A 15,437-nucleotide genomic window follows, 5' to 3' on the forward strand; every position below is an offset into this window, starting at 1 on the left:
AGTTTTAACTCATCATATTTTCAATAATGGCATTCAGTTTTGATCAGGATTCAAAAGTAGCTGGCAGAATATGAAAAAAAATGAATTGTAAGGAGATTGAGTTTTTTGAATATTTTCTGAAAGTAACACCCTATCTGAAATTCTATTTGGTCTTTTTGGTGGATAGTTATCCAAATGGCAATCACACCACATCTCCTTATTCTTATATTGAGAAAAAAATATGTACATAATGAGTTGATCTGAATGAATATTTAACAAAGGTAAGTGTAACCATAGAAATTTAAAAATTTGATGCTTCAAAAGGGTGCTTTGTACAATTTTCTTTCCTTAAAATAGATGAGGCAGATTTGAAGCTTGACTTAATTGATCTTATCTGACACTCAAAGGGTTTTCTGTACAAATCATATTATTTTCAAAAAAACATGGAAGATTTAAGCTCCCTGAGGGATCTTTTCATATATATCAATTACCTTAACACAGATACCTAAGATTTGACTTGTTTAAAAATATATTTGTATAAGGTAGCAATACACAGTTAGGAAAAAAACTTAAAATTGACACTCATAATTTTTAACCACCCTCTTTCCCTTGCATCATATGTATTTTACCTCATTTGTCCAAAAAATTGAATTGAAAAGTTGAGTAAAAAATACTTGTTGGAAAACACTACAATAACTTCTGGATCTATGGGAGGTAAATTATTCTTTAGCTATCTAAAAATCAATTTTATTGCACAATAACTTTCATATTTGAAAAATTCAGCAAGGCTAAAATGTGAAACCAAACTACTAAAGTTCTTTGTATTGCTACCTAAGCTATCTAAACTTAAAACTGGTAAAATGATTTGAATCTTTTAAACAAAAGCAAATCTTACATTCTTATGCAGCTGCTTATCTATTTAAATATACCTCATGGCAAACTGTTTAAAATTTGCATATTAGCCATTTCTTGTATATCACTCATACTGATGAAAATGTTTGTGGAAAAAAAGCATTGTTCCCTTTCTTATGTAATTTTTTTTGTTAAATCATCATGGGAACCTGGTACAAAGTCTTACCTTAAAACAGATATGGCTGATTTGAGGCTCTCTAAAGGAGCTTGGTATAATGATAATGTACACAGAATTTCTTGTAAAAATTGACATAGTTGCTGTTTGTCTTCTTCCTGTGAAAGAGAAAAAGATGCCAATATTTTATGTAGGTTATATATAATCATTTTCTTTCCAAACCATGTAAATCCTAAGTTGATTAAAACTGTGCATTTTCACTTAAAAAATAAATGGGGAATGTGTCCATGTGACACAGATGATGCCCTAGCTTGCATATCATATAAAGTCATAAAGGGATATAACTCTAGAACGGTATAAGTGACACCACCAAAATTCAAACTTAATCTGTAGTTTGTGGTAATTAGCATTGTGTATAAGTTTCATAACATTTGGTTCAGGCAAACTAAAGTTAGAGAACGGAAACGAAAAAAATTCAGCATTTTTTATGTTTATAAAGGGGCATAACTCAAGAACGGTAAGTGACTCCCCAATATCGAACTTGATCTGTATTATGTGGTAATAAGCATTGTGTATACGTTTCATAACATTTGGTTCAGGCAAACTAAAGTTAGAGAACGGAAACGAAAAAAATTCAGCATTTTTTATGTTTATAAAGGGGCATAACTCAAGAACGGTAAGTGACTCCCCAATATCGAACTTGATCTGTATTATGTGGTAATAAGCATTGTGTATACGTTTCATAACATTTGGTTCAGGCAAACTAAAGTTAGAGAACGGAAACGAAAAAAATTCAGCATTTTTTATGTTTATAAAGGGGCATAACTCAAGAACGGTAAGTGACTCCCCAATATCGAACTTGATCTGTATTATGTGGTAATAAGCATTGTGTATACGTTTCATAACATTTGGTTGAGGCAAACTAAAGTTAGAAAACGGAAACGAAAAATTCAGCAATTTTTCCATTTGTAAAGGGGCATAACTCTAGAACGGTTATAGTGACGCCACCAAAATTCAAACTCGATCTGTGTTTTATGGTAATAAGCATTGTGTATAAGTTTCATAACATTTGGTAGAGGCAAACTAAAGTTAGAGAATGGAAACCAACTTTGGGACGTACAGACGGACAAGGGTAAAACTTAATGCCCCCTCCGCTACGGCGGGGGCATAAAAATTGTGTGACCAATTAATATACACAGAAATGGTCAAATAAATGTTTTGGCATGGGAAACCCCAAAAATTACTTAGATAAAAATCTTAAAAACAGCAGTTGACCAACTGCTTGTCCTATAGAAGATTGTGTGCAAATTGAATGAAATTCTGTCAAGCTGTTTTCAAGGAGTTGCTGTGTAACAAACTGATATATGCAGAAATGGCTAAGTCACTGAAGAAGAATTTTGGTTGAATTCTGTCAAGCTGTTTTTAAGGAGTTGACAAATAACAAAGTGTGACCGGACCACTATACAAGACAACAGAAGTGTGTCCCTAAGTGTCCAAATAGTTTTGCTGGCCGGCAACACAAGAAGTTTGAAGGGAGATTAAATCGTATTTAGCCTACTTTTTACAAAGTTTATCAGTCGATGCATTCTTTAGTAAATTTTGCCTTCTTTTAATTCCACTATTCAGATTTCATTCAATTACTTACTGAACTAAATGCAGTTAACACTCCACTTGCATAAACTGGTACTATACTGGTAGTTACTGCTGTCTGTTTGCTCCTCATATAAGAATTCACATCTACAAAGGTAATAAAAAAAAATACACTTAACTGATTTGTTTTCTCAGAATTCTGTGATTTTGTAACATCAATTTGGACACAAAATAGTAATAGATTAATACTAACCCATTTAAAAAAGCTAAAACATTATACTTTCTATGAAACTTTTTTTTGTGTAATAATTTAAAAGCTCCAATAAAGTATTTCGTTCTGCATCATTTTATTATTCAATAATACTTCTTAAAAAATCTGTTTTAATTTGTCATTAAAAAATAAAATGGTCTACACTACAGTCAATTTATTTTTATACCAAAATCGATTGAACTGACAAAAAATAATTTGAGATAAAAAGATTTATTATAGTATTGATAAACACCTATTTGATATTATTTTCGATTAATTCATCAATTTTAAAAAATTTCTCTTCAACATACCTTCATCGTCATTCTGTATGAGTAACTCTATAAACTTTGGTCTAACCTGAAAAAGTGTAAACAAAATTAAAATCAAATACTATGGTGTCAGCTTTTTTCTGATAGTTAATACAATAAATCATTGTATTCCCTTTCCCTGGGGAGTATAAGTAAAATAATAGCATGCAACTTTCATTTAGTTTTGGACTAGTTCAAAATAGTTTGAAAATGGTGATTTAACTGTAGTTAACATTGTGTTCTTGTCATTATGTAAGAATTCACATACAATAAAAGGGTGACTGCATGAATATTGGTGAACTCTTGAAACAGTTCATAATTGGTACCAGCAGATTTACAGGGGGAAGCACTTATATGCTTATTTTGAAGAAAAAATTATAGGAGTCTGACAACTTATTATTCAAATATAGTACAGTAAATGTTGTATTATAGTTTAGGATCCTACCTTTTTCTCTACAAAAACTTTCCCAAACGTCCGAGATATAGTGAGAAAACATGAACACAACTGGCTTATGACCTTTGGCATAGATAATCCTGATCCCATTACAACTTCTAATAAACGTGGAATACTGAAAATAAAAATATCATCTAGATCTTTGTAACATAAGGACTAATGAATTTTTTTCTATCACATACATTGTAGGATTTAGTCTTCAAAAATGAACTATATAAAAATAAGGAGTTGTGGTATGATTGTCAATGAGACAACTCTCCACAAGAGACCAAATGACACAGAAATTAACAACTATAGGTCACGGTTTTCAACATTTTCCATTTTTTGTATTGTATGCATTTTCCTGAAATATCCTTAATGTGTATACTGTGGATTTATTTTTAGTCATGGGGGAATACCAATTTTCATGGATTTTTTGGGTAAAGGAGAAAAACAAATTTAAATATTCAACGAAGTACAAATTTTCTTGAAGATTATACACAGATTTTGGCAAAACCACGAAATCAAATATCCATGAAAGTGTAATATTCCATCAATCTATGAAAATTGATTACCAAGAAAATAAAATGCTCTGCAGGGCGCAGCTTGATACGACCGCAGAGGTCGAACCCTGAACAGTTGGGGCAAGTATGGACACAACATTCAAACTTGATACAGCTCTGAATTTGGATTGTGATTAAATATTTGACACAGCATAGGTTTCTGACACAGAATGAATGTGGTCTAAGAACTTAAAAATTTTAAATTGGACATTCACCTATTATGGTCCAATATCCAAAATCTAAATACATAGTTAGATTCAGCATATCACCCCAAGAATTCAATTTTTGATGAAATCAAACAAAGTTTAATTTTGGACCCTTTTGACCTCAATGTGGACAAAGTTGATAACGGGGCCCAAAAATCAAAAATCTAAATACATGGTTAGATTCAGCATATCAAAGAACCCCATATATTCAATTTTTGTTGAAATCAAACAAAGTTTAATTTTGGACCCTTTTGACCCCGATTTGGACCAACTTGAAAACTGGTCCCCATAATCAAAAATCTAAATACATGTTTAGATTCAGCATATCAAAGAACCCTAAAAATTCAATTTTTGTTAAAAACAAACTAAGTTTAATTTTGGACCCTTTGGACCTTAATGTAGACCAATTTGAAAACGGAACCAAAAATTAAGAATCTAAATACTGGGCCCATAATCAAAAATCTAAATACACGGTTAGATTCGGAATATCAAAGAACCCCAATAATTCAATTTTTGATGAAATCAAACAAAGTTAAATTTTGGACCCTTTGGACCTCAATGTGGACCAATTTAAAAACGGGGCCCAAAATCCAAAAACTTAATACACGGTTAGATTCAGCATATTAAAGAACCCCAAGAATTCAAGAATAAAACCCCATTGAAATTGATCAAGAAATAAGCAATTTATACGAAGTATCTTCTTTTGCACAATACTGTGCAATTGAATATTTCTTGCTATTGCGCAATACTGTACAATTGACAATTTCTTGCTATTGTGCAATATTGTGCTATTGGATATTTCTTGCTATTGCGCAATACTGTGCAATTGAAGATTTCTTGCTATTGCGCAATACTGTGCAATTGAAGATTTCTTGCTATTGTGCAATACTGTGCAATTGAAAATTTCTTGCTATTGCACAATACTTATTATATAATAATTTACACATCCTGTTTGGTGTGTGTATCTCCTACCATATCATTATTATTTGCTTTTAAATATTAATCAGAAATAACCAACTTAAAATGGAAAATTTTAAAAGAAAAAAAAAAGGAAAAAAAGAAAAAAAAAGAAAAAAAAAAAATCCCCCCCCCCCCAAAGTTTTTGAACCCCCTTATGATTCATCACCCCCAAACTCAATCCCAGCCTTCCCTTTGTAGTATGGTACCTTGCAGTACAATTTCAGAGAGATCCATACACTTGAACACAAGTTATTGTCTGGAAACTAGAAAAATGCTTATTTTTGGCCCCTTTTTGGCCCCCAATTCCTAAACGTTTCGGGCAATTACCCCCAAACTCAATTCCAGCTTTCCCTTTGTGATATGGAACCTTGTAGTACAATTTCAGAAATATCCAAACACTTACACACAAGTTATTGTCATGAAACTAGAAAAATGCTTGATTTTTTGCCCCTTTTTTGGCCCCTAATTCCTAAAATTTTGAGGCAATTACCCCCAAAATCAATTACAGCCTTCCCTTTGTGATATGGAACCTTGTGGTACAATGTCAGAGAGATCCATACACTTACACACAAGTTATTGTCTGGAAGTTACAAAAATGCTTATTTTTGGCCCCTTTTTGGCCCCTAATTCCTTAACAGCTGGTACCATAACCCCCAAAATCAATCCCAACCTTCCTTTCGTGGTATTGAACCTTATGGTAAAATTTCATGGAGATCCATTGACTTAAACTAAAGTTAGAGTGCAAAAACCAATGTGTCTTCGGACGACGCAGGACGACGACGCCAACGTCATACCAATATACAACCAAAAAATTTTTTAATTTTTGCGGTCGTATAAAAAATGAATTCACAGTAATATCAATCATTAATTGTGGTACAAAGCATGAACACAGCTGACAATAAACATCAGTAATTTTTTATGTGAAAAGAGCTGATTAACATTAGTAACATGTATTTACTGTATAGATCATTAATATTCTTTGTCTTTATTTGTATAAACAATTTAAAAGGGGTTCTGCGGAAACCTGTGTCTCACCTGTGATTGCTGCTGTAAGTGTAAAAATGTAATGTTGACTTAAAAAGTGAGTCCATTTATCAGTATAATACAGAATTTAAAAAAAAAAAAAAAAACTTTTTTCTTTCGATGCTATTTCTTGGTCTTGAAGATTAGCTTCTGTCCAAGTTTCATTACAGTCCATGAAGGTTTACAAATTTATCATGTCAAAAAAATTTAATTCAAGCCTGTCTGTAAATGTTAACAGTAAAAAACGAAGTCCATCTATCAGAAAAATACTAAAAATGTAAAAAAAAATATTTTCAAAGGTTTGCTTCAATCATTATCTCTTAGTCATTAAAAAGTTTCTGCAAAGTAATTGATGTGTAACAAACTTTAACCCCAGACTATATCTACTTGTTAACTGTAGACTGAGCCTGAGTGTTAACTGTAAAAAAACTTAGTCCATTTATCAGTAAATGAAAATAAACATGTTCAAAATTTTGCTCTGGATACTTACTGTCTTTTGGTCATAAACAAGCTTCTGTCTAAGTTTCCTAAAATTCTATGTAGGTTTGACAGAGTTATTGATGTCTAAAAAAACTTTAACCACAGACTGAACCTAAATGATGACGCCGCCAACAGAATTTAGGCTATGTCTTGCTTTCGTGAAACAAATTTTATAGGTTCAACAAAAATGAAGTAGTTTTCATATTTGTGAGTCATACAATGTTGTAAACAATTTAACATAGGTAAAATGATTAAGCTGTTAGATTCATGTTCAAAGGAACATACTGCACTTTAACCATTTATTCCAAATTTTTATTAGAAAAAACAACATTTTTCTTCTCTGCAATTTCTTCAATATTGTAATGGCATACTGTAACTTCCAGGTTTATGTCCTGTTAAGAAATACACTATAAATAAAGATTGATTGTTTTTTGGCAGAATTTTCATGAATATTGCAATCCAATTTGACATTAAAAATAAAAGAAAGGGTAATTTAGTGTTTTGAAAAAATATTACAACAGCTGATACATTCATTTCTAGCCTTTATCTAATTTTGTGGAATTCTGTACATTGTTTTCTGCCAAAATTTTCAAATAGACAAGCTATATCTTAAATACTTACAAATTATTTACAACCCAATTAAAGCTATCCCATGGTTCAAACCATTCTTGAGATAGATGATTCTGAAATCGGTGAACCAGGAAAGATAAGTCTTCACTGTCACCTATTATTACGTTCAGATCTGTTAAAGGAGAACTGGATTTAGGAAACTGAAATTCTGTAAAGAAAACAAAGAGATAAATTTGATGCTACGACCATTATGAAACAAGTAAAAATTTTCTACAAAATAAATCTACAAAACCCAAAAAAACTGGAACTGGACCACTTATGCAATATACACAGAATTTTGCATTTAATATGTTAATACAAGTAAGAAGGGGTTTATTAATGCATTATTTTATCTCCTGTCTGCATGTGTGGTGACATCGTGGTTTCTGTATAGAAGGAAATATTACAAATTTGAAAAGACACAGCAGTCTATTAGAGAAACAATGATTTATAACCTACTACAAAGATAACATTTTAATAAAAGAACAGCATTCCAATATTCCCTGTCTATGCACATATGTAATATTTATAATAGATTCAAAAGTATTACAAAATTCTTCATGTGAAAAATTATTAGGTGTTAAAATTGACAGCACACTTAACTGGAGAAATCAAATTGACCACGTTTGTGCTAATATATCATCCAGAATATACCTTCTTTCTAAAATAAAGAAATTTTTAGATATAAATGCAAGGAAAACATATTACAATGGGTATATTCTGCCCCTGATTGACTACTGCTGTATTATTTGGGGTGAATGTAAAAATGAAGGGATAGCAAGAATTTTAAAACTCCAAAAAAGGGCAGCAAGATTAATTCTAGATGCAGTTCCTTTATCCCCCTCAGCCCCCTTATTTAAAGAACTTGGGTGGATGACAGTTGACAATAGAATCAAATACCACAAATATTTACTTCTATATAAATGTATGCGTATGGAAGCACCAATGTACCTAGTTCAAAAGTTTAAACTGAAATCAGATAATAATCCTTACTCCCTGAGAGGCGTCACTCAAGGTAATCTGATAGTTCCTAAGCCAAAAGCTGAGCTATTTAAGAAATCTTTTGTTTATTCTGGATCAGTGTTATGGAATGGACTACCACACAAAATGCGTAAAGCTCAAAACACTTATACTTTTAAACAAAGTATCAAGAAGTACTTAACACAGTCCTGATAAGATTATGTTTTCTACAATGTATTTGTATATTCTTTTATTTTTATTTATATTTGATTTTTTGACTACATGTACATCTTGAACAGCCTTATATCTTATCATGTTAGTAATATTACACTGAACTAATTGACTGTAAATTAACTATGTGTAAATATCTGTTTTTGATTGTATTGTAATTTGTATGTGAGGGCCTCAGGGAAGATTAGTTTATTGTAACTAACTGAGTTTACCCTCTTTAAATAAAGAATTTATTATTATTATTATTATTATAATCATCCAGGGGAAGTAACTCTAATTTGAAATTATTTTTTTTAAATACTGTTGTAACATGAAGGAGTAAGATCACTTCGGGCAATGCTACGGGGACAAAAATGAACTTATCATATATATATCATGTAAAAATTGTGTGTTCATTTAGTTTTGTTTGTCCTTGAATTTTCTAAGCATGCTAAGAGTTGCTACTTGTATATTTGTGACATGGTAACTATGGCAATACAATTACATATCTTATTGAAGAATGATACAATTCGAATTTTTATTTAGGTACGGCTATCATAATATCACAGATAAATATTGGAATGAAACATGATAACAATGGCAATAAAGTTACATACCATCTAACTGAGGAATATCACAGTCTATATCTTTATCTAGGTATGGCCCTGATGATATCACAGATATATAAAGGAATGTCACAAGTTCCTTCAATGAAGACAATAACAACAAGAATCTGCCCTCATTTAATGGTATGGTCTGACTAGTAGATGCTCTTTTAGCCCCGGCTGCACACTGAAATACAAATAAATAAAAATATAATGTAAGTTCAATTTAACTGATTGTACTAATTTTCAATATTTTCTGGGGTCTAAACAAAATACAAACTTGAAAGTTAAATAAAAAAATGACCCCTATAAACTACAAGGTTAAAGTTGATTGATTGTTGGTTGGTGTTTAACATTACTTTGAGCACTCTTGGCTAAATCATGATGTCAGTTTTTACTGATGGAGGCAGCCTGAGTACTAAGAGATAACATTGACCTTCAACAGTACCGGTAATCCTGGCAATCCTAGTCAATTAAGATTGGTCAGGGTTTGAACTCACAAGCTCAGTGTTAATAAATGTTGATGAACTACTTAGGTCACTTGGTCAGCAAGAACTCACAGATAAAAGTTATAAAAACACAACATTTTGTTGCATGATAATGTTATGATTGATTGATTGATTGATTGTTGGTGTTTAATGCCACTTTCAGCACTATTGGCTATATCGTGGAGGTCAGATTTTTTTGGTGAAGGAAGCCAGAGTGCCCTGAGAGAACCACCAACCTTTGGCAGCAAAACTGACAATCCTAGTCAATTAAGATTTTAGTCAAACACACCTGCCACATGCCGGGTTTGAAATAATGCACTCAGAATTGGTAAGCTAGTGATACTAAGATTGACTACTTAGACCACTCTGCCATTAAGGCACTGATAACGTTATGATACTTCAGAAGGAACATATCTGTCTGATATATATTAATTGATCAGATGTCAACTCTTCAAATAAATTTTTTTATTCTAAATTGCAAACATATTTATTGTAATGAAGTATGAATAAGTTGTGCAAGTAGTTATTAGTTCATGTAATAGCCTAAATGTTACTATAACTGTACTTCTACATGGATATAAACCATTTCCTCAAAATCACTTTGATACTAGGTATCAGATTATGCTGTAGTCCATCCACATCATACATCCTTAAGGACAGCAGAAATAAATATTGTGTTGCTAAGACTCACCATATCTTCCAGATCTCTCAGAATACTATGTATAAGATTATGTTGTAATTTATCCAGATCACATGCCCACATAGCAAACGACGGCAGAAAAACATGCTGCGTTGCTATCACAACCTTCTCTGAGGTGTCTTTTAATGCCATTTTTAATAACTCATAACCCTACAAGTAGAATAACTACTGCTAAAACAAAATCAGAATGAGTTCTATCAAATACATGTATTATCTATAACATATTAAAAGGAAATAAAACTTCAGTGACATTGATGTACAGTCGAACCTCGTTGTGTCGAAGTCGAAGGGACCGGACCAAAGTATTCGACTCATCCGAGGTTCGACTCATCCGAGGTCGAGTGTGTCGTCATAAATTTGGAATGCATGAACTACGGTATGAGATTTGTGTAAACTAGATACAATGAACAGTGTGCCTTTTTTCGATATGACACTTTATGATTGTGTATTCAATCTACATTTTTGGTCCTTCGTAATAATTAAACACACAAGTACAGATACAAATCATGCACAAATAAAATCAATAGTCTACACAAATATTTACAAATGTCAGTCACTATAAATTATGAAATCCCTCGCGGCACGAAATAAGTTCTGAACGATCTCTGATGAGGTCGTCTGCTTTACATTAAATTATTATGAATTTATTATAATTGTCCTAATCCTTTTATTTATTGTAATTAATGAGTTTTAAATCTAACGTTTCATTTAATCTCGGCTTGGGTCATTTAAATTCGTTTTGTTTTTATCTCAGGTGAAAAATGTTAAACAACACTAACATTCCGCTTGATCGATCAACAAAGGTGTTAATTAGCGGTCTTCATAAACATGTCATTTTAACTGTTATACAAACAAGTATGTTTACTCAGCTTTAATCTCTTTTGAAAATGATTAGGTGACATAAGAAATACATCCGATTTGAATTTTTATCATTAGGCCTGCATCTTTCGAACTTCGAGACATCGGGGTCAATTTACATTAATTTTACCTCGACGGGACTATAAAATTTACTCTACTTAACCAAGTATTCGAATCAACCTAGTTCGACTCATCAGAGGTAATTATGCATTGATCAAACGGGAATTTTACCGGGACCGAGAAATTACTTTGACTCATCCGAGTTTTCGACACAACCGAGTTTGACACAACGAGGTTCGACTGTATCTATGGTAACTCTACTTTTCTCCAAAGTATTTATGTATAAGCAGACATTTAAGTGACATTTATAAAAAAAGCTGTGTAAATCTAACCATTCGACCAAATATTTTTTTTTAATCATTATAATTTATTGTTTTTCTTGTTTCACATACTGTGACCTATAATTGCTTTTATCTTCATCATTTGAACTTTGGTGGATAATTGTCTCATTGACAATCATACCACTTCTCCTTATTTTTATATCATGGATCTTTGTCATATATCTTCATTACTCTACTTTGCTCTAACTTTATCAATATAAGTAACTTTCTTAAGACAGGTATGTGAAAAGTTTATGTAACTTTCCCAGGGGTCGTGAATTCTTAACAATTTTTATGTGTTTGCAATGTGCTAATTAGTCAGTTAAACTACAGAAAATGTAAGATATTTCAAGCTCAATGTTTATTTTGATTCAACACAATAAAAAATGTCACTTTATCCTTCTATCAACATTTATCATAAAAAATATTGTATCCTTGATAGCTTACCTGGGTATATTTATCAGGATTTTGAATAAATCCTACAATAAGCCCTAGACTACGTATCACAGCTTCTCGAACATCATCATCTTTGTCATCCATCAACATTTGTTGTAACATGGATAACACTAATGAGCTGAGTAATTCATTCTGAAATCAAAGAATGAGTATTTTATACTGACATACCGATAGGCTTAAGTAACATTACACAGAATTCATGAAATTTCCAACATAATTTTAATAAAGAATTTAAAAGCTGAATGAAAATGTGCATTAGCTGAAATTATGGAAACATCAATATATTTATCTCCTTAAATCTACCATAATTCCTTAGAATTTCTAAACTTTTGGACTCTCATTCTACTTTTCAGTTTCAATAAAATCTTCCAAAATGGACTGATAAAAGCAGTTAACACATTATCAAAGCATCTAAAGACTGAATTTTTAGGTGTTTCTATGAGTGAGTTTAGACATATGTAAAACTGCTGATGTCACATTTAGGCTGTGTTAAATAACTTACTGGGATGTATGGAGATAATGCCCCACATGCTTCAGCTACTAAAATTCTTCTCTCTGGATATTTATGGTTGATCTGTAAAACACATGTATCATTGTATAGTCAATATACAAGTTGTTAATCATATGTACAATACATACAGTGATGTTTTTTTTATCTATATACTGGTTTTCAAAGACATCTAATAAACAATCAAGGAAAACTTTTTTTAAAAATATTTTTGCACTACCACTAAAAAAATTTCCCAAGACACTTGATATTAACCCTTAAAATGTATACATAAATGATCTCTCAGTCACAGCTGTGACCTATTTTTCTACTTTTTCATTAAAAAAATTTCTTGCACCATCCTTCCCCCCTTTTGTGGTCATAAATATATTCCATCTCCTATGTTGTCCAAGCTCACTTATGGTAAGTAAAAGCAACAAGTGTTAACACAACTGACAATGTTTTTATCAGTAAGTTACTTACCCTTTTCACTTCATCATATAAAAGTGAATGTATCCATGTTTAGTGTTTCAAAAAATGATTACCTAAAATATTTTTTATCGGACAAAATTTATCGTGCCTGTATAAACCAGATACTGTCTGTATATACATTTAACAATTTGATTTAAAAAAGGCATAACAAAAACTTAAAGTTTGACAGGGGAAATCAAATTAAAAATTAGGCAGTATTTTTAAAACAAAGGCAACACAACATTTTCTAAATTTGAATTCGTTAAAGAATAGTATGAACTGACAAATCCCAAACTGTAAAATAACATAAAAATACATTTCCAATGGCATCATAAACAACTGGTATGTTTTCTGGGTTAGGATCATTTAGAAGAACTTCTATTTTTGTATATCGTTGCACCCAAGTTATATATTACAATGCTGCTACTCATCTTATAAGGGTGATTTAAAAAGATAATTATTTTTTTTTTATACTGTGGTGTTCAATTTTATTCTGTCAGACCAGTTCCAATTATTTTCTATCAACATTTCCATGCCTTTCAAAATTTGGCCATGACTATTCCCAAGAAAGTTTATTCAATAAAACCCTTCTAATGCAATACACAAGGTACAGCATGATTATTTTACCTGTTCCCAGCATTGAGGTAATAATTCTTCCTCCAGCCTCTGTTGACCAACATGTTGAGCAAAAGCCACAATACCAGTCAATATCATGTTCCTGTTCAAAGTTTCAAGAAATCAGAAATATTAAATTGGCACAAATTCAAGAAAGCAGAAATGATAAATTGGCCTAATTTCAAGAGAGCAGAAATATTAAAAGTGGCACAAATTCAAGAAAGCAGAAAGAATTTTACAGTTATCTACACAACATATTTGACAAACAACTTATTTAAATTTAATGAAATAAGATTGACAAAAGGCTTTAGAAAATTTACAATAACTGAGATTCCAAAGCATTACTTCAAATGTCAGCAATTATTTCAAGTACAACAAATATAACAAATCAAATTTATTTATAAATTATTGCATTGAAATATTGTCCTTCATTAAATACCTTTGTTCTTCATCTGGTTTTTTGATTAGATTAAACAAAATATTCAGTAGCCGATCCCTGTCTTTACTGTTTGGATGTAACATTGCTGTGCATATAATCAGGGGAATTAACTCCTAAAAAATGCATAAAATTGTTTGACATTATATTACAGTATGTCTAACCAAGACAACTTCCGAAATAAAGAAAATATTTACTAAACATTGCTTTATATAATAAATTGTGATTCTTTCTTCAAGTTAACCTAAAAAGTATTTTCTGTAAATTATACATCAGACCATATATTGACCTCTAGATATGTTTTTTTTGTATTGCTTGGATGCTGTCTCATTGATTTATACATGAAATCTTTCTTTCAACTTTACTTACAGCAAGTAACATTGAATAATATAAAACAAGGAGGAACTAACTCCTGAAATCAAACATTAAAGAATAATTTAAGTCTATACTTCATGTCAGGAGGCACTTCGGTGGCCGAGTGGTCTAAGTAGTCGAGCTACTGTATCAGTAGCCAGTCAACACTGACGTTGTGAGTTTGAATCCCACACAGGGCAGGTGCACTCGACTCCAATCATCAGTTTTCCTACCGAAGGTCGATGGTTCTCTCCAGGCACTCCGGCTTCCGTCACCAATAAAGCCTGACCGCAACGAAATAGCACCATAGTGTTGAAAGTGACGTTAAACACCAATCAATCATGTCAGGATTTGTATGTTCTCTTTTAAATTGTAATTGATTGCCTCATTCAATAGACGTTTATATTAAATAATAATGTCTCATAGGTAGTAAATTTTGCATTCTAAAACTTAGCCTACCTGTTATTGTTTTATTGCAAATTTTAATGTGTGATATGTCCTCAGGCGTACAGGCTAAAATTTTTGACAGTATAAATAATTTTCATATCTGCAGGTAAGTCTGATGATAGAATGCTATGAAATCTATAAAAAAGTAAGTACATCATTCTGAAAATAATATCTTTTACTGACCTCACGTTTAGCCAACAAAACATTAGGTACAATGTGTGGCAGACATCGACTTAACATTAACACTACAGTATCAGTATCTGATCCCACTATCTGAGACACCTGGAAAAGTAAAAAAACATAAAATTAACACATTAGTAATGGTATCTCATCCCACTACCTGAGACACCTGGAAAATTCAAAACATAAAATTAACACTATAGTAGTGGTATCTGATCCCACTTTCTGAGACACCCGTAAAATTCAAAACATAAAATCAACACTATAGTAATGGTATATGATCCCACTATCTGAGACAACTGGGAAAATTTTAAACATAAAATCAACACTATGGCAATGGTATCTGATCCAACTATCTGAAA

The 15,437-nt window shown here is 31.5% G+C and overlaps 1 protein-coding gene across 1 annotated transcript in view; it reads right to left on the reverse strand.

The window, feature by feature from the left end:
- Window positions 1-15,437, reverse strand: part of LOC127700885 (RAB11-binding protein RELCH homolog) — a 91,603-nt gene that overhangs the window by 64,740 nt on the left and 11,426 nt on the right. Inside the window, exons 9-20 of the mRNA XM_052204596.1 lie at window positions 15,079-15,177; window positions 14,098-14,210; window positions 13,671-13,761; window positions 12,588-12,659; window positions 12,077-12,217; window positions 10,383-10,541; window positions 9,216-9,390; window positions 7,441-7,597; window positions 3,600-3,723; window positions 3,158-3,203; window positions 2,652-2,743; window positions 1,058-1,164 (exon numbers count right to left, since the gene is read on the reverse strand). Coding sequence (XP_052060556.1) covers window positions 1,058-1,164; window positions 2,652-2,743; window positions 3,158-3,203; window positions 3,600-3,723; window positions 7,441-7,597; window positions 9,216-9,390; window positions 10,383-10,541; window positions 12,077-12,217; window positions 12,588-12,659; window positions 13,671-13,761; window positions 14,098-14,210; window positions 15,079-15,177 — 1,376 coding nt within the window. The remainder of the gene's footprint in view (window positions 1-1,057; window positions 1,165-2,651; window positions 2,744-3,157; window positions 3,204-3,599; window positions 3,724-7,440; window positions 7,598-9,215; window positions 9,391-10,382; window positions 10,542-12,076; window positions 12,218-12,587; window positions 12,660-13,670; window positions 13,762-14,097; window positions 14,211-15,078; window positions 15,178-15,437) is intronic.

The sequence above is a fragment of the Mytilus californianus genome, unplaced genomic scaffold, assembly GCF_021869535.1.
Source record: "Mytilus californianus isolate M0D057914Y unplaced genomic scaffold, xbMytCali1.0.p SCAF_5, whole genome shotgun sequence".
Classification (NCBI taxonomy): Eukaryota; Metazoa; Mollusca; class Bivalvia; order Mytilida; family Mytilidae; genus Mytilus; species Mytilus californianus.